This window comes from Gambusia affinis, linkage group LG20 (genome assembly GCF_019740435.1).
Source record: "Gambusia affinis linkage group LG20, SWU_Gaff_1.0, whole genome shotgun sequence".
NCBI lineage: Eukaryota > Metazoa > Chordata > Actinopteri > Cyprinodontiformes > Poeciliidae > Gambusia > Gambusia affinis.
The window spans coordinates 9,572,621-9,593,522 of record NC_057887.1 but is presented as its reverse complement, the minus strand read 5'-3'; the positions used below and the strand labels follow the sequence as shown (position 1 = coordinate 9,593,522).

Below are 20,902 nucleotides of genomic sequence, written 5' to 3'. Positions count from 1 at the left end.
GTTTTTTGACGAAAACATGCAACATGTTGGCGTCTACAAGCCTGTAAGGGGTGACCTTCCCTTCGGAGGAAGACTACCAGCTGTGGGAACCCACCTGGACAAAGAGAAAGACGGGTTGATGTACCAGCTGCTCCCCAGCTGTGCACACTCTCGCCCTCTTGGCATCACATCATCCGAGCCGCTGCTCAGCCTCTCACTGGAGGGGGCCCGCGTGGCGTCCGAGTCCCCCGTCACCGTAAAGATAGAATCGGACAGACTGGGCCTCTCGTGGTGTGCCAACGGGGCGAAGCTGAGCTGCACAATCTGATGGGCGCTCTGGCACACCGGCCCGTGGATGGCGGGCGTCAGCGTGGGCAGATCGAAGCTCAGAACAGTTTGGGCGCTGGAGGTCAGCAGCTCCTCGCTGTCGAGGCTGTGGTAGGACGTCCCTTTGGCCCGGTGGGACTCCATGATGCTCTCAAAATGGCTGCTGAACGTGTCCTCAGCGGCGCAGCGGGGACCGGAGACCAGGATGGGGGACTTGAGGGCCGGATTGTGGTTGTCGAAAAACGTTTCCATTGGTCTAAACGGGAAAAGGATTTTTATGTTAATGGAACAAATCGGATGTTGCCAGGATGAAAACCTACTTTTAGTGACAGAGTCCTGAATAATTAATGTGAACATGTGTGTTTACGACCAAGCTGGAAATGAGGTCGGAGGAGACATGCAGATTCAGATCCAGATTTATGCTGGAGCAAAACTCCCCCACAGCTCAGTTTTCTTTTTATATACACTCACTGGCCACTTTATTAGGCACACCTTTTCACTTGCCTGTTAGCATGGATGGCCAACCAGCCAATCGCATGACAGCTGTTCAATTCATTCATTCATCTGAGCCAGTACCCTTTACTTTCAGACAGGCCAAATAAAACTCATTTAAAGGCAACTTATAATTTTATATTTATATAAACTATAGGAATTTAGTTGTCATTTTTAAGAACCACCTATTTATTTCTATATTTAGGATTTTACGCTACAGATAAAACTGAGCAAAAAGAGGATGAATTTTTTTTTCCTGTGGGATGGAAAATTATTTTAAAAATACAAAAGTACATAGATTCCAACCTAATGACAATAAAGATTTTTGTGCAATTCTAATGACAGCAAAATTCACTAGAATGACTTTTAATGTCATTTTATGAGGAAATCTGATGCAAATATTTTGCAGGAATAAATTGAAAAACATGCATTTGTCTGTATATCTAAATTTTAAAATATTAGTTGGTTCTTTTTCATTTTTAGTCAAAGTAATTTAGAGCCATTGTGGAAGGTCCAAAGAGTCATTTATGGCTCCAGGGCCAAAGGTTGCAGACTCCTGATCCAGACTTTGTTAAGACAACTTATTGAATTTCTAACAGAGGGTTTGGACATTTGTCAAAACAGGAAGTTGAGGCTAAAACCAAACATTTTACAATAAGAGATGGGAGAAATGCTGTCTAGTCTGATAAGTCTAGATTTCAGCTACAAGTCAGCTGGTGAAAAGTTATTAATGGTTATGTAATCCTGTGGGGATATTTTCTTGGAACTTTACACAAATTTTCTGGTGTTTATTTCCATATTTTCAACAGGATAATGGACCAAATCACAGCTCAAATAACCTCAAACTATTTTCCTTAACGTGAAAAAAGTTTATCATAGTTTTATAGCCGATGTGGCCTACAGATCTCTATCTAGTAGAACATTTGGGACGTGAAAAACACATAAACTGCATGATATTTTTATGATGAAATGTACCAATAACTCTGAGGAATTGTTCAACCTGCAAGGGATTAAAGCAGCTCAGAGAGCAAAGGTCGTCCATCTTAGTACTAGCAAGGTGTGCCTAATAAAGTGGCCGGTGAGTGTGTGTGTTTGCAGCCTGAGGGAATCTTGTTCACCTCGTCAGATGATGTCCAAACACCTGTGGGTCCTCTTCAGCAGCATACCGCTGCTTCCTGCTGTCGCCTTGCATCCTCACGCTCGCCCAGCTCACCATTTCCTCTTCCTCCTCTTCCTCATCCTTCTCTTCTTCATCCTCACTCCCCTCTTCCTCCTCCCCACCTGTCCTCCTATAGGCCAGCCCCCTCAGAGGGCTGCTCCCCGCCCCAGAAGTGCCCTGCACGCTGCGGTTGCTGCCGAAGGCGGAGTCGGCGTCGTCCTGCTCCGCCAGCAAAACCTCGTCGATGTCCGTCTCGCGGTAGCAGCGGAGCGGGACGGCATCCAGGTCCGTTTCGGAATACTTCAGCGTCCGGCGAATGATGCCCGTTTTGGGGGACGTCCCGATGGCGGCAGGGGGAGGAGTCACCAGCTCGACCTCCACGTGCTGAACGTCGTGATTGGCCGACAGCAGAGGAAGGGAGGATGGAGGAGTCGGGGTGGGAGACTCGCTGGAGTTACCACTGGGGGGCGCTGTGGAGGCCTCCAGGGAATCTAGCAAGAAGCATGATTATATAACATGATTAGTATGAGGAAATGGAGCTCCGATTTATCTTTTATGCATACAATCATGGGAATAGGAGTGTGCCTTATTAGTTCTAGGCGAAATCTTGCTAACTATGTTCAGATCTTTGCCAGGCTCAAATTAAAGAATCCATACGTTCACGTCTCAGCATTTCACAGTCTGAGCTTTCTATAAATGTGCTATTTCTTAAATATCTAGGCATTTTAATAATCTTTCTTGTAGAAGGACAAAAACCTCAGAAGAAGATACTGACCGCAACTTTCTTATTCACAAAATGTTAACCAGTATGGAGTGGGACTAGATTTTAGCGGTTGTAAGATTTCTCTTTTGTCTGTAAAACCTACAAGTCATTTCTCCTGCTATTGCTAAGCTTGCACGTTTGTATTTACCCAGAATGCCCCGCACTATAGTCCACTTCCTGCTTTTGGAGCGGACTCTGGTCCGCTTGGTGTTCGCATTTCCATTCAAACCAAGCTCCCTTTAACATAACTTAGACCTGGTTTTTAATGCAGACCAGAGTTTGCTTTTTTGGTCCTCATCAGAGTTTGTGGTTTGTCATTTTGACACAGTTAATTCCCAGATTACTCAGCCAGAAATACAAACCACAAATTAACTGTAAAAAAAACCAAAAAACAGAAACCGATGAATCAGCCAATTCATCTTTACATTTAAAACCTCAGCCAATATAATATAAAACCTGGAATGAATGAAAAAATTGAATCATTTGTACTTCTTAAGGCCTAGTATGAAGACAATTAAATATAAGACACTTTATGACTTCTTAAGACATTTGTTGGTTTTGTAAACTTGAGGGTAGATTGAAATAACTGTAGAATCCACAAAAGCCAAATCTATGTATTAAACTCTAGAAGTGAAAGAGGGCGTACTCTTTTAGTTATAACCTGTATTGCTTTAAGACTGCATTTTAAATGAATAATAGTCCTATGAGGAGAATGTGTCAGTAAGGAGATTTTGCAGCATTAACAAGAAACAAGTCTCATTCTGTGGGAACTCAAGTCAAACTGCAACCACGTGACGTAACTTATCTTTCCATAAAACTATGGAAGCCATTACTTTGGTTCGAAGTCCTAAAACTAGATAATGGAAGCAAAGTTTCTCATTCTTTCCTTTGCTCAATGTGTGCAATAGTTACTTTTATTCCTTTTGCCAGTAGTTTCCTCTGCAGAGGTCCCGAACAGGAACTCCCATTTGGCTCGAGCAATCTTCTGACAGTGCAGAGAAGGAACAGGAGCTGCACTTCCACTGTCCGTCTGTAAATAACACAGAGACAAACTAAGGGTTAATCTGCAGGGTCGTATTATGATTGTTCACAATGTGCTCTTCATTGAAAACTGATCCAGCTCTGATGTTTGTTACATGGGAGTTGAGTCAGGGAGCAGCTTCCACGCTGAACCAGAGCTTTAAACACAAATATACATGAATTCACTCATTGACATAACTCTGATATGTGTGTCTTACAGCTGATGAAAATAAAACATAAGTTACTTTTAAACATTAAAATAAAAACAATAAAAAGTAGCATAATGAAAGCCTGTGCACTGTGTGATACAAAGACTGGGTTTGGATTTGGAGTCTTTTAGCGTGGATTACAGTATAAGACTCCAGTTACCTTTCTGCAACATTTTTCAGCACAGGCTTTCCTTTCATTAGACTTTTTATTAATATAACTAAATATAGCACTGTGAACATCCAGCTTTTATCTATCTGTGACCTTTTGCATTTTACCCTCCTTGTAAAGGGAGTCAATGAAGTCAATGAAGCCGTTTTATCCAACAACATGGACAAACATTTGTGCTAGAAATTAGTCTAAAGCCAAGTTCAAGTTTTTAAGTAATTCTATTTGTAGGTTTTCATTTGTTGTAGGCTATGATTATCTAATTTAACAGAAATAAATGCTTTAAATATTTCACTCAATATGTAACTTTTTCAACTACTTAAATTTAGAAACCTTTCTATTTAGATGTTGCGGCTTTAGTACTTTCTTAGCAGATATAATCTGTTGGAAACAATGGCTAAAAGTTTTTAATTTAACACTCTAAACAGTTTTTTATTCTTGCAAATCTTTAATACATTAACATAACATTTACATAACATTTAGAGGACTCTCTAAATTCATTGCTCACCTGTATTCCTGAGGTGGCAACACCGGTCTCGTTGCTCTGGTGACTGGACTGACTGGACTCTGGGGACAAACAGTCTCTGTCCCCGAAGCTCCCTGTCACGCCGCTGGAGCTCCGAGAGGAAGAACCCGTCATCACTCCGTTCTGCTCCCCCTCTGGAGATTCTCCTGTCCTTCTGGGATCGCCTCCGTCCGCCTCTTCGCCGTGCCCTTCGTCCTCACAGCTCTCATCCTCTTCTTCGGAGTCCAGTGCCACAGGCCCAAGCAAAAGAATCTCCCTCCTCCTCTGCTCGGCCCGTTTCTGCTGGGCCGTGGGGCTGAGTGGCCGCCTCAGTTGGCTGGTTTGCTGGTGACTGCTGGACTCAAACCCAGACTCGTTCTCCAGCTGGTTCCTCCACTGCTGCCTGGACGTCCAGCTGACTGGCCCCTCTTCAACGCTTTGGTTGATGAAGAGCCTGCGTGAGAGCTCTGTGCAGTCCCCTTTCTCAAAACAGCTCAGGTCTCCTGTCCTGTCCAGGCTTGGGGACCAGGAGTCCCCGGTGTACTGGGGAGGCTGGCAGCGATGCAGGGTGGGGCTTTCTGGTGCTCGGAGCTCAGCTTGGAGAAGCCTTGGGTCTCTGATGGGAGAGCTGATCTCAGTGGGCGGATGAGAGGGACGGAGGACTCGAGAGGGGAGTGCGGGGGAGCTCTGCTGTGCTGATAAGACTGAGGTCTGATGCTGGGCTTCCTGAAAGCAGTCCTCCTGACGTGTGCCATGAGAAGAGTTGGAGCTTTCCGGCTGGTGAGAGTCTGTGTTTTCATTTGCTGGCATGTGTTGATCATTTAAAGGGATGTTCATCTTTAGCATTGGCTTAAAGTGCTGTGCGTTTGGAGAGGACTCTCCAGAGTTTGAGCTGCTCATGCCTGAAGAATGGTTGTGCGATGAGGATCTCCTGGCCTCCGTCAACATTGAAGATACTCTGGAAGCTTCCTCTGCTAGCCTGCGGGCGACTTCGGGACTGTGAGCTGGAGTCGAAGGTTTGCTGCCGCTCAACTGGTTCAAACCTTCGACTCCGTTATTACCTGGTTGAAAGATTAATTCCTGCAGAGAAGTTTTCTTGGGTTTTTTGGTAGCTGGACTTTGTGCCATCTTCCCATCCTCTGTTGAACTCTGAAGAGGACAACGAAGGTCGGCAGAGGACCTGAACTCTGATACCTTTCCGGACTGGTCTGATCTGATGTTTCTCAACCCATGAATAGCCTGACTGTTATCTGTGAGCTCTTTGGGATTTACTCTGATGTTCTGATGCTGGACTGGAGACCCAGCCCAGGACTGGCAGCGCTGCTGTTGACTGTAACGTGAGGAGGCTTCGAGGTTGAGTGCGTGGGCCAGTTTTATCCTCTGTAAGGGTGAACCGAACTCTTCCACAGCCCTTTGTGTAGCTGCTCTGCCAATCGGATCCAAACGTGGCTGTCGAAGACCCGGGGAGAAGGACTGCTGGTGACTCTCTGGAGATTGGAAACTCAGTTTGGGGCTTGAGCTGCACGATGAACTGGGACTATCAAACCACACTTGGTCACTGAGATGCTTCTCAAAGCGAGATGGTATGGACCGCTCATCTCTCGTTCGTCTCTCGCACATGGAGTTGCATGAACTGTCCAACGTCTTCACGTTGGACTTTTCGACGTAACTGAAGCTGACCACAGATCGTTGGCCATCAGGAGGAGTGAGAGGGCGGCCGACTCTTCTAGAGAAGGGGGATGAGTGTAGGGGAGAGCTCCAGCGCTTGGTGACTGAAGGTGAGCTGCTGGATGTTTGGAGCTGAAAGTTGACAGTGTGTTGAGATGGAGATTGACTGTGATTCTGGTCCAGAACGCGTTGGGGACTTGTGGCGGTCCTTCCAGCGGCCGTCTGGCTCGTTAGCTGGGAGAGGAGCTCGGCAGGACTGTCCTCAACTGGAATCCTCTGAGCAATCCCTTCGTCACTCTCCCTGGCCTGATCTGGGGCAGATCTCACTTCCACATAAAGATGAAGAACTTTTCCAGACTGGGACATGACCTCCCCTCAGCTCTTAATGAGGACGCAGAAACGGAGCGGAGAAAGACTCAGACAGGGTGAAAGAGAGGTCTTTTCCCCCTCCCTGTTGGGTTGAAATTAGGTTTTTCTGCCGCTGGTGGTTTATTTTTAGACAATCTTTCTTCTGCCTCCCAGATTGTCTGCGTGTAAAATAGAGACACAGAGCAAAAACATGCCCAGGGTATTCCGGCAAGAGCTCCCAACTCCTCATACCTGTGAATGAAAGAGAGGAGAAGTAATTAATATGCCAAATGAGTACGAAAAGCTGGTAAAGGACAAGTGGAAACACCCACTTTTCTAAAAGAAGCCAAGTGTAGGAGTTTTCTCCAAATGAGAAGCAAAGATTTCCAGCATGCTACTCTCAACGTTTTTTATTTTATTTTCAAATCTCAAAAAAAAGTTGCTTTTTTTAAAATCATTTTATAATCTTAGAGTTTTTTTTCAATATGAGAGCTTCATTTGAGAGAAATTAACCAATCATGAGACATGGAGATGCCAAAGAAACTAAACTAAAAATAAAACAAAAAAACTATAACAGGTTTTGGAAAGGATACCAGATAAGAGGCTGATGTTAAGCCACCTCAACTTTATTGAAAATGTGTGTCTCAACCAGTTTAGCTATCCTCTATCAATTCTGATAAGTTTCCACACAGAAGCTTGTCGATGGATTCAAAAAAATATTTAATTTCTCTGCAACTTCCTAAGTTTAACACAATATTATAGGTGGTGCATTTTAGCCTGAAGGTTCAGTTCTGGACATATGTGGATCTGGGTATTTCTGACCAGCATCATAATAACGTATTTAATTGTGTGCTGAGTTCATCCGAGTTGAATCCTTTGCAGCTGTCATTATTACACCGCTAAGCTTCATGCAGATTGGCTTTTCACGCCAATGTTGCAGCAGACAACAGAAGTGTGCAGTAAAATTAAAGTCACTCTGTCATGGCTGTTGGGCTCCAGTCTGCTCCTAGCAGCAGCAGATTGGAGTTGCCGTATGGCAGCAGTGGGAGACAACATCCATGTTGAAACTGGCAGAGTGAGAACAATGGGAACTTGAGAGCAGTTGGCAGACAGGATGGGCAGACTGCCACCTCTTTTTAACCCCAACTGTTATTTTAGCCACCACTTCAAAACGAGTCAGGCTCAGCTTCCCGCTTCTGGCTTGCCTTGCAAGTTTAGTTGGCTCCTGTGCATAAAACATATGGCTTTTCACAGCAGATCTGACTCTGCACAGACATGAAAAAATTAGGATTAGGATTCAGCTCAACCAAAAGAAACATCAACACATCAATGTGCAATTTATTTTTAAGAAAGGAGAGTGAAAAATTAACCTTGTTTTATTCAATTAGCAAAAAACTAAAAAGGCCTTTTCTTAATAAAAATGCAGGATAGCCTTCTCTCTAAGAGCTGGCCTTAACCCTTTAAGCTGAAATCACTAGATGCTCTTTGTAAACATCTACCAGTTTCTGAAGTTCGTCTAAGCTGGTCACAGTTAATTGTTGGCAAAAGGCAATTTCTTACTCTTCCTTGAACAGGTTAGGATGGGTTAATGGGCAATATAAAACATGTTCATTTGTTTTATGGACAAAATAATTTTTATATAATAAGATTACTTTGAGCTCCTTTCAAAGTGAGCCATTTTAGAGACTCTTGTCACTAAAAATCCAGATAAGCTGCTGCTGGCCCCAACTCAGCGTTTACACCCTCACATGAAAATGACTGTAAACATATACATTATACAGCAGTACATCTTTGAAAAGTAGAAGTGAAGCCTCCTGCACAACCAACAAGGATTCAGCAAATGGTTTCTGGATGGTAAGTCAATAACAAAACACTTGTCTTTCCCAGCTGCCTGGGTTGCTAGGTGACAGGCTGGGCTCGGCTGGGGTTGCTAGGTAACAGTGTTGTCCCTGTCGATTGTGACTCAACAATCGGACAGTTTTCCAGACACCAAAAATATTAACTTTTTGCCAAAAATCAGGCTGGATGGGCTGTTTAAAGCACTTCAGCTGCTTTTAGACAAAAACAAAAAACAAACAAACAAAACATGCACAATGTAAATTTTCCCAACAGGCCCCCTTTAAATTGACCCCACATCACTTCGATATATCAAGATCTGGGCTTTCACTAGACTCAGATGATTTCTAAATTCTCGGCCAGTGAATGCACTGAGTTTTCAAAACAATTCACCACCTTGATTGTTTTGCTGCTTTTATGACAAAAAAATTACAAACAAAATCCCTGTAATGTCAAAAAAACTGATTTCTACAAAATAAAGACAAATAATAAAAATACTTAACATGTATTACCTGCATAAATATTCACAACATTCAAAGTGACTCAGCCAATTAGTGGTGGTAGTATCACCATTTAATGATCTAATATGCAGAAACAAAGCATCTCATGTTCTAGTTGAAAATATCTTCACAATTTCTTCCCACTAACAGATGAAGTCTGCAGGAATACTCTGGCAGGTATCGATTCTGTATAGACCGGATGAGCCTGAACTCCATTTGTGCTCCTTCATCCATTAATTCATGCTTGGACTGAGACAGACTGAGTGAAGGCAGCGAGACGGATGACGTTGGACATGGAGAGAGGGAGTATCAGAGAAAGCTGGAGCAGGAAGAAGACGACAGATTTGTGTGTGAAGGAGAGAGCTGCGATGGCCGCCAGCCAGAATGGTCAGAGTATAAAGTTACAGGAAGGAAGAAGGTGAAAGCAGTAAAACGGATGCGAATAAACCAACAAAACGTCTCCCTCCATTTTAATAGCTCTTTTCAATCAGTTATCTGAAAATAGAGAGAAGACGGCATAACTGCTAACGGAGCGAAACATGGCCGTCCGCCTAAACCGACAGGCCAGGCGAGAACAGTTTTAATCAGAGAGCAGGCAAGACGATAACACTGACCTCCAGAGATCCACAGGTAACATGGTAGAATATATACCTCACAGATCTGGACTTTATGAAGGAGTCATGAAAATAAAGCTGTAGTGGAATGAAACCCGTAAGAGGGGAAAAAGCCACGAAGGGGACACAGCAGTAACAGTTAGACTTTTTCAAGTTTCTGAGGTTTCAGACCAACATGGCTGCTGTTTGCTTAAAATTCAGTGCAGTAGCAAACTGTTTATTTGAACTTGTCAGTTTTTGTCCCATTACTCTGATCTTCACTTTTAGATTCATTTTATGTGCATAAAATGCTGAGAAATGTGCTGCTGTTAAGTTGTATTGTTAACAGTTATTAGCCTTCCATCCATCCATCCATTTTCTATTCACCCTTTGTCCCTAATGGGTTCAGGAGGGTTGCTGGTTCCTCCCCAGCTAACGTTCCGGGCGAGAGGCGGGTTCACCCTGGACAGGTCGCCAGTCTGTCGCAGGTTGTTAGCCTTCTCATCGAATAAAACAACTGGTGAATCTAAAATATTTTTAGTGTTTAATATATATATGAAGTTTTCACATTATATTTAACAAAAATTACAATTCCAACAAGAAAGAAGCAAAAGAAAGAAAAATAAAAACCACCAACCAAAATCCCTGTAAATACTGCCATCTACAAGTTATAGAGAAAAAAAAGTAAAAATTAAGACCATTCAAAAACCAGTGTCGAGATTTATGAAATCACTGCTCAGCCAAACTTTCAAGGGTCTGCTATTCCTGGACCATTGCTGAGGATTTATAAAAAAATATAAAAAATAAAAAATCAGAAAAGATTTCCCAAAACGTGTGAATCTAAAATATTTTTTGACCTGTAGCTATTGCTGCCATATAGTTGGGTTTGCTTTGATTTAAAGACTTCCAAGTTCAGACAAAAAAGTAATTCGACATTATTAGACTTCAGCACCAGTTTTGAAATTTTCTTTGTTACAGTCTCACCATTAAAGGTTACCTAATGGCACTACAGCAGTAGAGTCATGGGTTTACTGATGTGCTGAAATGGCCTAGTCAAAGTCTAAAGCCAATTGAGAATCCAATGGCTTTGTGTTAATCTGTCACAGAACATCCAATAAACTCTGATGTTTAGAGCTGGAATGTGACACAATGTGGAAAAGTTAAAGTGGTGTATATATTTGTGAAGTATGGTCTAAGTATCTGGTATTTCAGCAATTTATCTATTACACTTACATTTTCCTTTCCACCTTTAAAAAGATCCAGTGGGAAATTTGGTTGAATGTTGCCACAACCAAAAAGCTCTTAAATCTACAACCCCAGCAGATTTAATGAACCACAACGCTCGATTTTGGACAAATAACGTGTCACATCTGGCCAATATATCAGAGTTTCAGCACTTTACCAGCAGAGACAGGCCCAGTGGGAGATCTACCTGAAATAAAAAAAAAAATAAAGTCCCTCATCTAACCTTGAATAAACAAAAAGTCACAGCTGCTCAACACTGATGACTCATCCGCTTGTCTTCCCCCTGAGACACAAAAGGACACACACACACACACACACACCCACACACACACACACACACACGTGGGGAAAAACTCCCTGGGTCCTTGGCGTACGTGTCTATGAGACGTATCACACAGGTAATTAAACCCAAGGCAGCAAATGCATCTCTAATATTAGCTCCCTTGACGTGATGTTGTGCGGCTGGGGGCCTGTGCTAATATTAGCTCTCAGCTTGGCTGTTGCTGGTGCTGGAGCTCTACAATTTCAGCAACATGATACGTTCTGCATTAAAGTCCTGAGGAGCTTAAGCAGGCTTATGTTAACCGCATGAATAACAACGGACATCAACGGGTTTGCATTAGCCTGGCAAATCATTATATTACTCTGCTAAGAGCACGGATTGACTTCTCCAGATAATAAAGAATCTGATGAAAACACACCTCCAGTTCAAACTCCACATCCACTTGTCACGTCCTGAATTACAATTACGGAAGCAGCAGCTTAAGCAGACTGGCAGGAACAAGAAAGGCGAGTTTTAAAGGGACTTAGCGTCTCCTCCTGATGGTGCCTTCAAAGACACAATCACACAAAAGCTACGAGTCCTGCGACTCACGCAGAGGCAGCAGGAGGTGTGACTGAGTATGGAGAAAGATCCAGAGAGGCTTATTGATGGAAATAAAAGGAGAAAGATATTAATTCAACACCACAAACGCCGTGACCTTGCTGCCTTCAGACTCCTCCACTCACTACTCTGACTCACTGAATGAAGAACTGAACACAAACAGAGGATCCAGGGATAATGGCTGAGCAATCATTGAAATATTCAGTCCGTTTAGCATATCACCCTAAGTGAACAGCTTGACTTTTCATGGGTTGTAATTTAAATAAGTAAGAAAAGTTCATCTTAAACAGCTGTTTTGCAAATTTTGCAAACTATAATTGTCAACCAAATCCTGATTTTATCCCCACACAGATTTATTTTTAACTCACTTGGGCATTTTATATAATCACAAATTTAAACACCCAGGCAAACATAGAAAATCCACAAACTAGCCGTCAAATAACTGCTTTGTTTTTAAAGTCCAAAAAAGCAGCATTGCTAAAAGAATTCAAACAGCAGAACTTCTTGTCTTGATCTAAAGAAATCCAAGAAATTATCAGGAACAAAGCCATTGACGCCTACCAGTCTGGAAAGGGTTTCAAAAACATTTCTAAAGCTTTATGACTTTATTGAGCTGCAGTGAGAACCATTATGGTGCAAACATAGAACAGTGCTGAACCTTCCCAGGAATGGGCGACCAAAATTACCCCAGGACCACATCAACAAGCCAGAGCATCCAAAGCCCTGCAGATCTCACTCGATTCAGTGCAGAACTGTGTTCAGCATTCAGCAATTAGACAGAGACGCGGCAAAAGTGGCATTTATGAGAGCTTTAAAGCAAAAACCACCAAAGAGGACACCAATGCCCGTCTCATATTTGTCAAAAAACAAGTTCTTTCTGGGGAAATATTTTGTGAACTGAAAGTACTCCAATTTTACCAACGTTACCTTTAACAACATCAAATAAACCAATAACTAAGAATGATGGTGGTGGTGTTAGTGTGATGGTCTGAGGTTCATTTGCTGCTTCAAATCCTGGACAGCTTGCTGTAATTACCCATCAGCTCCTTCCACCTGTCAGAAAATCCTGCTGCAGGAAGTCCGGTCATCAGCTTCAGGAATGATCCAGAGTACAAAAACAAATCCAGATCTGAACGGTGAAGAAACAGTAACAAAAGTTTTCAAAAGTTTTGGAGTGACCCAATACAAACCTGGATGTAAATCCAATTCAGATTCTGTAATATGACCTTACACAGACTGTTCATGCTCAAAAACACCTCCAGTGTAACTGAACTACAGTAACCCTGTGAAGAAGAGCGGGCCAGAACTTAAATCAGAGCTCAGTTTGCCTCACTGCACCCCGACTGGGCTCAATAGATTCAAAGAGGTAATAAAGCTGAAGCTGTGAGCTGAAAGACACTAAACTCCTCAGGAGTAACACACCCAGGTGATAATTGTGGCTGAATTTATCTCTCAATGTCCTCCTTCCTATTTGCTGTTAGTGAGAAGACGCAATAATAAGAGACAGGACACAACCTTATACTGATGAGAATAAATAAATAACAAAATAACATCACAATTTGCTTTATTATCCCAAACTTGAAAGTTAAAGAAATATCACTTATTTGTCTCCAAGTGTTTGTGAATGAGCTGTTCTAATTTTTGATGCTCAGGCACATTGTGATCACTATTTCTATAAGAAATTAGAACTTCAGTAGGATCAAATTCATCATTTTTTATGCTTTGACAAATAAGCCAGCTTTCATACATGTTAGAGATACTGGGAGACAGTCATACACAGTAATCTAATGTGTAAAATGTGTATTTTTTTTATTTTTTTATTTTTACCCATTTCTAAATTGAAGATTTAAACATCTTACAAATTAAAAACATTTTAATACTGAAAGTATAGAATCACATGGTTAATGTGATTCTATAAGATATTTAAACAATTAAATAGATAAATAACCAGCATTTATATGGATTAATTTAAAGTATGTAAATTTATCTTTCAGTTATTACACGTACTTTAATATTAAGGGGTTTATCATGTGAAATTTAAAAAATAATGTTCAGGCAAAAATACTTAATAAACTACTGAACCTGCAAAAACCCTTAGCAGACTAAGGGATTTTGCTGATGTAGACTGCTGTCGCAATGCTAGGCTAATGTTAGCTTTCTTGCTTTTTGTTTTGATATGACTTGTTGACAATCAAAACATAACACGTTTCATGTGCTTTTCCCAATATAAATGGACAGAACTTATAAAAAGTTGTTTCTTGTGTTTCATAAAATTAGCATTTTTATTTGAACGTTGTTATTAATGATGCTACTGCTGTCTGTTGCAGCTGGACCCAACCAAAAGCAGGATTAACTGGTCTGCTGAGAGCAGAATTGACATCCTGCTCCTTCAGTCCCAACAGAAACCTGCTTCTCAGAAATAATAAAACACACAATCAATGAGTTCTCAGTGATTTGCAAAAATGAAAACTGACAAATCAGTGCCAAAATAAATAATATTTGACCTCAAATTTTCGTCCACAGCAATGCAATTGATGAAGCAGCGACACTACCCTGCATAGATATTCAGGGTGCATTTCTTTAGGTTATTCTCCTGAACCTTAAATTGTTGACATCTATCAACCAATGAGTTTATTATTCCAATTAAATTGTAAGAGTTATCAGCAGGACTTGGTCTGGATTTGATCAGATTTGTTTGAATTTGATTGTCCTTGTCTAAAAATGTCTGTTTTTTCCCATAAAGGAGTTACAGAAGCGAGATTAATATTTTAACAGCATTTAGAGATTTGGGAGTCTCTAAGCAAAGGATGAGAAATTAACTTTCCCCAACGGTCACATGGCTAATTATGACTGTTCTTGAAAGACGGATCACTGGTTCTGAATGAATCTAAAAGATAACTAAAAACTAGAAAGTGTACATTTCCTATGAAAATGCAACTGTGAATGCTAAATGTTCACTGCTGAACGCTTTTGGTGAAAATGGCAAAAGCGTTTGAAGCCGACCTGAGACATGAACTGTGAAACACAACGGACATTTTATATTGTAATTTTCAGTTCTGCCACAAGATGGAGCGGTTTCCCCATGGGTGAAAAATTCACAAAAAGCTGAATATTATAAAAAGTATGAAGGTTCTGAATACCAAGAAATATAGTCAGCATTAGGAGAGAAAGCTGAGAAAGCATAAAAGTTGGATGGCGAAAATAGCACAAAGTATGTAGGAGAAGAAGCACGGCGAAATTTACGGAGCAACCAGAGAAGTGGAACTCAATAGAGTGAATGCCTACAGCATTCACACTAATAAAAATGGGTAGGGGATAAAGTGGAGGGACCAATGGCTCCCTAGACCCCCGTTCCGGTGAAGCTGCCCAGGTCACTTCCAGTTCAGACTTGTGGGAAAAATGTATTTAGTGCCCAAAGATTCTTTATTTTTTCATAGCGCAAGCTCACTGTGTGCTATTCTTACTCTAGCAACAGTTGCCATGCTGCTGACAGTGATGTCATCAGCATGACTTCAACAGATGTCTGTGTCATGGGGCCCTTCTAAGGATGCCTTTGTGATGTCATAAAGTCCATGACATCACCAACTGATCAGTTGATTCTCTGGTCAGTCAACACAAGATTCATTTGGACATTTTGGACAGAGCAATAAAGATGACTGACGAAAGCTCCCACAGTGACGTTTATGTGAGACCTAAGGTCTCTTTTTGGAACAAACTAAAAAAGACTCGCTCAAACAAAGTTCATCCAGGCCAAATAACTCCAGATTACAGGAAGACAAATTTTCTAAGTGAACTTCTGTGGAAAGTCATTGAAAAAGCGGCAGACGGACCAACTCTGCATCTGGCAAAAGAAACCTTTGGAGAACAACTCCAAAAAGTTTTGCTTTTACTGTTGAGAAAAACAGGAGAATTAAATGTGGATGTACTCTCAGAAGTGTTAGAGGACCTCAGTGAAAGGATTTTCCAAAGTTTGGCAAGAGATGCATTCCCCTTTGCTTCTGGACTGAATTTAATTGGACTTCTCGACAACCCAGATGGACATTCAGTGATTGTGAAAAAATTCAAACATCACCTGGAGAATCTTGTTCCTCCAAGAAAGTTGTTTATATTTACAAAAAGAAAGATCAGAGAGACTATTTTTCCAACTGAGGACTTGTTTTCTGATGAAAATTGCCTGAGTGAGGATTACACTCAGGCAGACATGGATCCTGAAGAATTTTTGAGGGACGCAAAAGAGATGGGTTTCAAACGCGGAACCGAAGATGAAAGGAGAGACATGGTAGAAAGAATTCTTTGGCGACTGATTTATAAGTCCAGTCATAGATCCAGATATGCTCCTTATAAATTGAAGCACACCGACCCCGTCCACAAAAAGCTTGCCCCTAAACTCTGGGAAGAACTAAAAGCCATAGATTTTGTCATTTTTGATGAGATGGAAAGAAAACACTGCAGAGACATCTTTCAACTTCTCTGTGGCAATGATGATGTGGTTAGACAATTGCTGTTTAAGATGCTAAAAAGTGACAACCCAGTAGTTTTTTACAAGCTCACTCAGTGTTTCAGAAGGACCCTGACACGTCCAAGGAAAATTCATTTCCAGAAAGATTATCTTAGAGACGCTTGGAAGTGGATTAAACAAGCTGTCTGCTGTGGAGACGATTCAGATGTTGTTGAGACTCAAGAACACTTTGACAGTGGCTCAGACGCTGAGCCTCGCTCTGCCTCCGAGTCAGGACCGACCTCCGATTCAGGACCGGGATCTGGGTTTGGACCGACCACAGATTCAGGACCGGGATCTGGGTCTGGGCCGACCTCCGATTCAGGACCAGGATCTGAGTCAGGACCAGGATCTGATTCAGGACCTGGATCTGAGTCAGGACCGGGATCTGAGTCAGGACCGGGATCTGAATCAGTACTAAGTCCTGATCCGAGTCGGTACCTGCCCCTTAGTCTGGACCGGCCTCTGAGACGGTACCGGTCTCTGAGCCCGGACCGGCCTCTGAGACGGTACCGGTCACTGAGTCGGGACCATCCCCTGAGTCCAGAAGAGCCTCTGAGTCCGGACCGGCCTCTGAGACGGTACCGGTCTCTGAATCGGAACCGTCTCCTGAGTGGGGACCTGCCCCTGAATGCTCTGAGAGAGTACTGGCCTATGAATCAGATCTGGGATCTGAATCAGGACCAGGATCTGAGTCAGGACCGGGTTCTCAGTCAGGACCAGGATCTGAGTCAGGACCAGGATCTGAGTCAGGACCGGGTTCTCAGTCAGGACCAGGATCTGAGTCAGGACCGGGTTCTGAGTCAGGACCAGGATCTGAGTCAGGACCGGGTTCTGAGTCAGGACCGGGTTCTGAGTCAGGACCGGGTTCTGAGTCAGGACCGGGTTCTGAGTCAGGACCAGGATCTGAGTCAGGACCAGGATCTGGGTCAGGACCGGGTTCTGAGTCAGGACCAGGATCTGAGTCAGGACCGGGTTCTGAGTCTGGACCAGGTTCTGAGTCAGGACCAGGTTCTGAGTCAAGACTGGGATCTGAGTCAGGACCAGCTTCTGAGTCAGGACCAGGATCTGAGTCAGGACTGGGATCTGAGTCAGGACTGGGATCTGCGTCAGGACCAGGATCTGAGTCAGGACCGGGTTCTGAATCAGGACCAGGATCTGAGTCAGGACCAGGATCTGAGTCAGGACCGGATTCTGAGTCAGGATCAGGATCCGAGTCAGGACGGGGATCTGAATCAGGACCAGGATCTGAGTCAGGACCAGGATCTGAGTCAGGACCGGATTCTGAGTCAGGACCGGGTTCTGAGTCAGGACCAGGATCTGAGTCAGGACCGGGTTCTGAGTCAGGACCAGGATCTGAGTCAGGATCAGGATCCGAGTCAGGACGGGGATCTGAGTCAGGACCAGGATCTGAGTCGGTACTGGCCTCCAAATCTAGACCTACCTCTGAGACCGAACCGGCCTCTAAGTCGGGACCGGGATCTGAGTCGGGACCGGGATCTGAGTCGGGACCGGGATCTGAGTCAGGAACAACATCTGAGTCCCTCTGTGTCGGCAGGAGTTGAAAAAGACAGTGGCGTTCCTTTTTTCCGTCTGATAACATCGGTGGATGAATGAAATCCAAACCTTTTACGGTTCCTAAGATATCAACATTTGTTTGGAAGCATCGTTTAGCACGTTGACTGCAAAATACATGTCACATGCAACTTCAAAATGGCCACTCCTTGTTTCCTTGTTCCTTGTTTATAAGTGTGAATGCCTGCAGCTTTCACACTAATAAAGAGAAACAGGAACTCAAGGGTGCAGCATTCACACTATTCATTGTAACTGAATATTTACACATGAAACTTTATATCATCTTTATCAAAATAACTGTATTCAAGTAAAATAACTGTCCAAAGGAGGAATGTTTCTCTGTCATGCATAGTTGTAATTCCCTGTATATGACTGAACTATATTATCCTTAGAGAGAACCATTTTTTGTTAGGCTGCAGCATATTAATTATAGGAATGTGGATTAGAATGAGATTGTTCTGACACTGTATCCTTTAGCATCTATTGCATTCAATGAGATGACTTTCCTCTTAGCATGCAAAGTGAGAATTCCTTAGCGTTGGAAATATTGCAACGTTCAAAAAATGCTCAAATTGATACTGCGATGAGGAGTTATGATGCAGCCCTGCCTTAGAAGCTTTTTTTTTTGTTCAAAAATATTTTTAATAATTTTTCTGCTATATATACACACAAGAAAAGAACATGAGAAAAAAAGAAAAGAAAAAAAAAAGAAAACTTAGCACAATGCCATCCCTCCCCCCAACCTAAAAAAAATTAATAATAAAGTATAAAAAAAAATAAATACACACAAAACCCCAGGGCTCACTAGCTATACAAAGAAAGAAAAGATTAAGTTTACATGTCACATTGTTCGATAAAATAGAAGAAGGGGGAACAAATATCATTAAAGTCTTCAAGTTTTCCTTTTGTTATATAAGTCAGTTTTTCCATTGCCAGGTTGTTGCTCAGTTGTTTGATCCATTCATTTATCTTTGGTCTTTCTGGGTTCCTCCATTTCAGAGCAATCAAATGTTTAGCCTGCAAAAGGCAAAAACTCACAAGCTTCTTTCTCTTTGTAGGTACTTTAAGTCCATATGGATAAATGTGTAGTCGGCAAAGTTTACTGTCCATTGAAACATCCTGTTCAATCAAACGAGAGGTGAACACAATAACCTCCTTCCAGAAAGTCTGAAGTTCCACACATTGCCACATACAATGAAGAGTACCCTTATCCATATGACATTTAACACACACAACAAAAATATTTAAATTGAAATGGTGAAGTTTTGTAGGAGTGAAATATGTCCTAAACAACCATTTGTAATGTAATAGTCTAAACCTTGTGTTAATAGTTTGAGTTTGTGCCAGTAGACAAGAGTTGTTCCATTCATCTTCAGGGATTTCAGTTTGCAGATCTCTTTTCCATGCTTGCAAATATGAGAGACTATTTTCCTTTGAGGCTAAAAGCAAGATATTATAGAATTTGGAAAGTAGACCCCTACTCTGATTGTGATGAGTGGCTATATATTCTATGGTAGAGAGTGGGGGTTCATTAGTGGATTTCAGTGACGCAAAAAAAAGCTTCTAATCTGTAAATACTTAAAAAAATGTTTTGGAGGCAAATTGTACGTATTTGCCAGCTGTTCAAAGCAGTGGTCCCCAACCTTTTTAGTTCAGCGGACCGGTCAACCCTTCGTAAATTTTGTGCGGACCGGGTGGGTAGGGGGTTGTGGGGGGCGGGTGGGGTGCGAGTAGTAAGTGTAACCCAGTGTTAACACAAAAACACAAGTAAAATAATAGATGTTGATTTAATGTCTTATTCTACCACAAGAGCTAAAAGGTAATAAAGTTAAAAAATAAGTTAAAAAAATGTTCCTAAATATAGATCAAAAGTGCTAAAAATCTTCAAAAATGTGAAATATGCCTTTAGTGTTTGCTTCTATTGACGGATTAAGCAGCCAATGGCTGGCGCAGTCTGATTTCGCATCAGCCAATAGAGTTGATTGTCCCGCCCCTTTCAACAGCTGACGGTTGTTTCGCTCAGAACGTGGCAGACAGGCTTGAGAGCGAACAGCTGACGGTTGTTTCGCTCAGAACGCTTGAGAGCTAACACCTGACGGATGTTTCCGCAAAGAGCTGGTAGGAAATTGACGAATCTGGAAATTGGTAAGAAAAACAATACTAATATAAATTCACTAAATATGTAATTCAAAGTGCTAAATTTGTTTTTGTTAGATCTCGGAGGGTTTCCCTCATGAACAACTGAAGCCCGAAAAAAGCCGTTGATAGCGTCGGAGCATCAGTGAGTCATCGCACGCGCTCGGCAGTTGGTTAAGTAAATTTGGTGGAAATTGGCTAAAATACCCATTAAATGATTAAATTTAATATAAAATAAAATGGATTGTAAGATTTTGTATCATTATTGTTGTGTATGTTGTATTTGTTCTATGTAATTGCATTTATTTTAAGATTGGAATGTATAATATATATATATATATATACACATATATATATACATAATTTTTTTTTACCACATATAAGCTAATCTCTTTAGTTTTACTAATATGTTGGAAAAATTGTATTCTGTTAACTTGAATGTTGTACAACATGGGAAAAAAAAAGGACTTGAGAAATGAAAGATTGCTCAAGCTTTAGTGATGCTGGCATCTTATGTGCTAAGATGTTTTACTTTGGCCTTGTTATAGGTCAGGTTTTTTTTCTTGTATGGTACACTTTTGGCCTGGTGAGCCAGAGATTCCAAGACCCTCCTCTCCTGAACCTGGATGGCGAGCCCCAGCCCAGAGGACCAGGCGCACGGGTAGATAGTGACCCGACTGGTCACCAGCTGAGAGACTTTGACTGAACAATTGATGCATTGGAGACTGAATTATTCAACTAATTTATTTATTACTTTATGCGCGCAATATTTGTTTGTCTTTTTTTAAATGTGGATCCACAAATGTTCATTATATTAAATTTTGCTCTTTTCTTTTGTAGACACTGTGTGCTCTGTTGTTGCTCACACCTGGGTTCCCTCGAATTTAGAATTTTCTGATTAGGCCCAATTTCCTATATATACATATATATATATATATATATATATATATATATATATATATAGTATAAATAATAAATAAATTAACCTTTCTTGTGGGTT

The 20,902-nt window shown here is 41.8% G+C and overlaps 1 protein-coding gene and 1 long non-coding RNA gene across 6 annotated transcripts in view; one reads left to right on the top strand and one right to left on the bottom strand.

Annotated features, from left to right (window-relative positions):
- Positions 1-20,902, bottom strand: part of LOC122822958 (PH and SEC7 domain-containing protein 1-like) — a 94,459-nt gene that overhangs the window by 51,940 nt on the left and 21,617 nt on the right. For all 5 annotated transcript variants that reach the window (XM_044102089.1, XM_044102093.1, XM_044102090.1 and 2 more), the window contains exons 2-5: positions 4,624-6,888; positions 3,633-3,750; positions 1,917-2,448; positions 95-562 (exon numbers count right to left, since the gene is read on the bottom strand). In XM_044102089.1, coding sequence (XP_043958024.1) covers positions 95-562; positions 1,917-2,448; positions 3,633-3,750; positions 4,624-6,654 — 3,149 coding nt within the window. In that variant the 5' untranslated portion in view covers positions 6,655-6,888. The remainder of the gene's footprint in view (positions 1-94; positions 563-1,916; positions 2,449-3,632; positions 3,751-4,623; positions 6,889-20,902) is intronic.
- LOC122822960 lies at positions 19,615-20,737 on the top strand. The gene is made up of 3 exons (XR_006369249.1): positions 19,615-19,911; positions 19,981-20,047; positions 20,451-20,737. It is a non-coding gene; the product is annotated as an uncharacterized LOC122822960 (long non-coding RNA).